The following is a 6,443-nucleotide window of genomic DNA, read 5'->3' as shown; positions in this document are numbered from 1 at the left end:
GCCATATCCACCTCCACCGTGGCCGTATCCACCTCCACCGTGTCCTTTGCCGTATCCACCTCCACCGTGGCCGTATCCACCACCGCCGTGTCCTTTGCCGTATCCACCTCCTCCGTGTCCTTTGCCGTATCCACCTCCACCGTGGCCGTGTCCACCTCCACCGTGGCCGTATCCACCTCCACCGTGGCCGTATCCACCTCCGCCGTGACCATATCCACCTCCACCGTGGCCGTATCCACCTCCACCGTGGCCGTATCCACCACCGCCGTGTCCTTTACCGTATCCACCTCCACCGTGACCGTATCCACCTCCTCCGTGTCCTTTGCCGTATCCACCACCTCCGTGTCCTTTGCCGTATCCACCTCCACCGTGCCCGTATCCACCTCCGCCGTGGCCGTATCCACCTCCGCCGTGACCATATCCACCTCCTCCGTGACCATATCCCCCCCCTCCGTGTCCTTTTCCGTATCACCTCCTCCGTGTCCTTTGCCGTATCACCTCCTCCGTGTCCTTTGCCGTATCCACCTCCTCCGTGTCCTTTGCCGTATCCACCCCCGCCGTGACCATATTCACCTCCGCCGTGTCCTTTGCCGTATCCACCTCCGCCGTGTCCTTTTCCGTATCCACCTCCACCGTGGCCGTATCCACCTCCGTGTCCTTTGCCGTATCCACCACCGCCGTGTCCTTTGCCGTATCCACCTCCGCCGTGTCCTTTGCCGTATCCACCTCCGCCGTGTCCTTTGCCGTATCCACCTCCGCCGTGACCATATCCACCTCCGTGTCCTTTTCCGTATCCACCACCGCCGTGTCCTTTGCCGTATCCACCTCCACCGTGTCCTTTGCCGTATCACCTCCTCCGTGTCCTTTGCCGTATCACCTCCTCCGTGTCCTTTTCCGTATCCACCTCCACCGTGGCCGTATCCACCTCCACTGTGGCCATATCCACCTCCACCGTGGCCATATCCACCTCCGCCGTGTCCTTTGCCGTATCCACCTCCGCCGTGACCATATCCACCTCCTCCGTGTCCTTTTCCGTATCCACCTCCACCGTGGCCGTATCCACCTCCTCCGTGTCCTTTGCCGTATCCACCTCCACCGTGGCCGTATCCACCTCCACCGTGGCCGTATCCACCTCCACCATGACCGTGTCCACCTCCGCCGTGACCTTTTCCGTATCCACCTCCGCCGTGGCCGTATCCGCCTCCACCGTGGCCATAAGTACCTCCGCCGTGGCCATATCCACCTCCACCTTGTCCCTTGCCGTATCCACCTCCATGTCCTTTACCGTATCCACCTCCACCGTGACCATATCCTCCTCCTCCATGTCCTTTACCGTATCCACCTCCACCGTGACCATATCCTCCTCCTCCGTGTCCTTTGCCGTATCCACCTCCTCCGTGACCTTTTCCGTATCCACCTCCGCCGTGGCCATATCCGCCTCCACCGTGGCCGTATCCTCCTCCACCGTGGCCGTATCCGCCTCCACCGTGGCCATAAGTACCTCCGCCGTGGCCATATCCACCTCCACCTTGTCCCTTGCCGTATCCACCTCCATGTCCTTTACCGTATCCACCTCCACCGTGACCATATCCTCCTCCACCGTGGCCATATCCACCTCCACCGTGGCCGTATCCACCTCCGCCGTGTCCTTTGCCGTATCCACCTCCACCGTGGCCGTATCCACCACCGCCGTGGCCGTATCCACCTCCACCGTGGCCGTATCCACCTCCACCGTGGCCGTATCCACCTCCACCGTGGCCATATCCGCCTCCACCGTGACCATATCCACCTCCGTGTCCTTTGCCGTATCCACCACCGCCGTGTCCTTTGCCGTATCCACCTCCGCCGTGTCCTTTGCCGTATCCACCTCCGCCGTGGCCGTATCCACCTCCACCGTGGCCATATCCACCTCCTCCATGTCCTTTACCGTATCCACCTCCGCCGTGACCATATCCACCTCCTCCATGTCCTTTGCCGTATCCACCTCCACCGTGGCCGTATCCACCTCCGCCGTGACCATATCCACCTCCTCCGTGACCTTTTCCGTATCCACCTCCTCCGTGACCTTTTCCGTATCCACCTCCACCGTGACTGTATCCCCCTCCACCGTGACCATATCCTCCTCCTCCGTGACCTTTTCCGTATCACCTCCTCCGTGTCCTTTGCCGTATCACCTCCTCCGTGTCCTTTGCCGTATCCACCTCCACCGTGTCCTTTGCCGTATCACCTCCTCCGTGTCCTTTGCCGTATCACCTCCTCCGTGTCCTTTGCCGTATCCACCTCCACCGTGTCCTTTGCCGTATCCACCTCCACCATGGCCGTATCCACCTCCGCCGTGTCCTTTGCCGTATCCACCTCCGCCGTGTCCTTTGCCGTATCCACCTCCGCCGTGACCATATCCACCTCCGTGTCCTTTTCCGTATCCACCACCGCCGTGTCCTTTGCCGTATCCACCTCCACCGTGTCCTTTGCCGTATCACCTCCGCCGTGTCCTTTGCCGTATCCACCTCCTCCGTGTCCTTTGCCGTATCCACCTCCACCGTGGCCATACCCACGTCCACCGAGTCCTTTGCCGTATCCGCCCCCGCCGTGACCGTATCCACCTCCACCGTGTCCTTTGCCGTATCACCTCCTCCGTGTCCTTTGCCGTATCCACCTCCGTGTCCTTTGCCGTATCCACCTCCACCGTGGCCGTATCCACCTCCTCCGTATCCTTTACCATATCCACCTCCGCCGTGGCCGTATCCACCACCGCCGTGTCCTTTGCCGTATCCACCTCCGCCGTGGCCGTATCCACCTCCACCGTGCCCGTATCCACCTCCGCCGTGGCCGTATCCACCTCCGCCGTGACCATATCCACCTCCTCCGTGTCCTTTTCCGTATCCGCCCCCGCCATGGCCATATCCACCTCCGCCGTGACCATATCCACCTCCGCCATGACCATATCCGCCTCCACCGTGGCCATATCCACCTCCGTGTCCTTTGCCGTATCCCCCTCCACCGTGGCCGTATCCACCACCGCCGTGTCCTTTGCCGTATCCACCTCCACCATGGCCGTATCCACCACCACCGTGGCCGTATCCACCACCACCGTGGCCATATCCACCTCCGTGTCCTTTGTCGTATCCACCCCCGCCGTGGCCGTATCCACCACTGTGGCCATATCCACCTCCACCGTGGCCGTATCCACCTCCTCCGTGTCCTTTGCCGTATCCACCCCCGCCGTGACCATATTCACCTCCGCCGTGTCCTTTGCCGTATCCACCTCCTCCATGTCCTTTACCGTATCCACCTCCACCGTGACCATATCCTCCTCCTCCGTGTCCTTTGCCGTATCCACCTCCTCCGTGACCTTTTCCGTATCCACCTGGTGTTGGGTCAGCAACCGTGGCCGCCAAGATGCTGGAGGCAGCCAGCACGAATATTATCTGAAAGTGAAATGAAAGTAAAGATCATTTCTTGGGGACAAAACAAGCGTTTCTATTTTTATCCTTTTCTCTCTGTACATTTCTATAAACCATTTTAACTCATATAAACTAATTGTAATCAATTATCTGAATTATTCCTTTTCTTTTCTTCAGTAAGAAACCCAAAACACGATTCCATTAAATGTTTTCGTCACTCACTGTCTTGGACACCATCGCGTCCTCTGTTTCGGAGCGTCTCCTCGGAGGCGAAGAAAGGAATGTGACTCGGAGGCTCCTTGCACGTGTTTTATACTCGACTGTTGCTGAAAGGTAATCACGGATGCGGTCATTTGATTTGGAATTCTTCGTGTTTCTCTTTTAGACATTGAGAAAGGATATGAATTAGAACGAATGTGATTGACACGCCTCGGTGTTATATCTTCATCTCAATTTAAATGAGTACATAACATCAAAAGCGTCAGTTACATTTATTACTTTGAGAATCTATTCACGCCCTTTTCATATACCTCTCCATGTATCAGCAAACTGGGCAATGCCTTGCTAGAAACCCGTTATCAATATCAAGACTCCTGCCAAGTTGAAGAGACATTTCGGGAAGGTCTAAATTTTAGGTTCTGGAAGGTCATTTCATAGACATGTATAGCTCTTAAGATTTATGTACAGATATTCCCATATGCGCATGAGGTACATGCGTATATATATATATATAATATATATATATAATATATATATATATATATATATATAATATATTATATATTATTTATATATATATATAAATATAATATATATATATATATATATATATATATATATATATATAATATATATATATATATATATAAATACATACACACACACACACACATATATATATATGTATTTATATATACATATATATTTATTTATATATACATACATATAAGTATATAAATATACATACGTATATATGTATATATGTAAATATGTATATATATACATATAAACATATGTAAATATATGTATGTATGTATATATACATACATACATACATTCACAACTCATTTAAGGATGTATTGATGTGGTTTCATTTAAAACTTTTGGAAGGTAATAAATATGCGATACGATTCGTATTCTGCATCATGTGAGAAGATTAAATGTTACAAACGTTAACATAAATAAAAATACCCGCTTAAGAAACAGTATTTGCAAGAATATGACTGCAAAAGAAGTCTATATAGAAACAGGTTTTTCTTTCATCCTCAAGTTGCAAGTTTGCGATTTATCAAAGGGAAATGGCTTCCAACGCTACCTTCGTGAATATCCAGCGATATTCTCCAAGTGCAAGAGATGGAAACAGATGTAATAGGACAGATCACGGTGAATTTACCAATTGGAAAAATAGAGTAAATGTAATCATACACTTTTTTCTGTGTCTGGAAGCGGTGCATGTATCATTATAATGTATGCTTTACCATTCCTGGAATATGGATAATTAAAACCTATAATTGTCATAAAGTGCTACTGGTCAGAGGGCTCCCGAGAGCCCTAAACGAAAGTATTCTACGACTTATAATGCCGTTAGGTATGCTCGAGTAATGGGAGAAGTATATGCTCGCGGGACAACTAAAAAAGAAGAAGAAGAAAAAAAAAAATAATAATAATGAGACTCCTTCGTTGATAGACATAGAATCAAAGTGAAAAAATATCTGGAAGATTTTGAGGATCTTGCTAAATCACAGTAAAGCTCTCAACTTTACTGTCGCATAGGCGGCTGCAAAATACAACTGCATTTATGCTGCAAGTTGTTCACTAAACAGTTTAGAAACTTTAGCGAGAATTTTTAGTAACAAGAATGAGAAGCAGATATCAAAACAAGATGCAGAACGAGTAAGTAAATATTGCAGCAGGAACGGATGTATACAACTGGTTCGTTGTTCAGTTGTTCCCCATTTTTTACAAATAAAGTACTTTAGATTTTTTTGTATTCTATCTCCATTTTTTTCATTTTCTTCTTATTTACACCTACTTTGTCAGTAACTGATATATACTTTTTAAGAGATAAAATGATCCGAAAAGTTTAAGCCATGAGTTATTCTCCACCTTATATGCCGTGAAGCGGTCCCTGAACAAGATGCTACCATTGAGTTGTAATGTTATTTCCATTGCTTTGTTTCGTATTTCCTTTTTATGGAGAGAAAAGACATTCATGATAACGATAGTAAATATTGACCTTTTCGTGTTTTCAACATTACCTTTATTCCTGATGTTGCACATGTCACATGGTAGTTGTTGCAGGGTCATAGTATTCTCTTGATTATTGTTAAAAATCCTTAGTATGCTATCCTTCGTCGTATAATCCTATCTATTGCATTATTGTTAAAATTTCTTGGTATGTTATCCTTCGTTATATAATCCTCTCTGTTGCACTCGTTCATGCATTACCAGGGTCAATTTATAACTGTTTGTTATAGTTGCAAATTCATGACCATATAGTAACCCTTATATGGTCTCTAATTATTGCTTATCATTCAAATGAATTCAATGAATCAAAAATAATTTTATGTTAATGACGTAAAGGGATTGATATAGGTATGTAAAGAATGATTTCGGATTTATGTGTTTATTCTTGTATATACAGCTATCACTAGAATTATTTCGACGTAACACTGAAAAAAGAAGAAGAAAAAAAATCATTAGTGATAGATAATATAATGGGAATCAGTTACGTTTTTCCATGATATGTAATGAAGACATAGCATGAATAGATATATCATTCTGATTATAAAGTACATGTAAATGTATCTATATCTATATCTATACATATATCTATATAATGTACATGTATAAGTTATATATATCAATCTATTTATATGCATGTACATATATGTGGTATGTATACAATATATTTAGATGTATCTATACTTATATATACATATATGAATAGATATATAGATATACAGGTAAACAGAGAGAGAGAGAATATCTTACTCAAACATGCACACATAAAAATGTCTAACCTTATTCTATGTGACC

General features: G+C 46.9%; 1 protein-coding gene across 1 annotated transcript in view; it reads right to left on the bottom strand.

Moving 5' to 3' along the window:
* LOC147469527 (uncharacterized) overlaps positions 1-1,141 on the bottom strand; it is a 1,292-nt gene extending 151 nt beyond the window's left edge. Inside the window, exons 1-4 of the mRNA XM_086549108.1 lie at positions 878-1,141; positions 574-648; positions 51-197; positions 1-11 (exon numbers count right to left, since the gene is read on the bottom strand). The exon at positions 1-11 is cut by the window's left edge and continues 151 nt beyond it. Coding sequence (XP_086405234.1) covers positions 1-11; positions 51-197; positions 574-648; positions 878-1,141 — 497 coding nt within the window. The remainder of the gene's footprint in view (positions 12-50; positions 198-573; positions 649-877) is intronic.
* Positions 1,142-6,443: the final 5,302 nt, after the last annotated feature.

This window comes from Penaeus japonicus, unplaced genomic scaffold, assembly GCF_977035675.1.
Source record: "Penaeus japonicus unplaced genomic scaffold, GWHDUDI00000001_assembly GWHDUDI00000021, whole genome shotgun sequence".
Taxonomy (NCBI): domain Eukaryota; kingdom Metazoa; phylum Arthropoda; class Malacostraca; order Decapoda; family Penaeidae; genus Penaeus; species Penaeus japonicus.
Note: the sequence above shows the minus strand (reverse complement) of the source record. Positions and strands in the feature narration are given on the sequence as shown.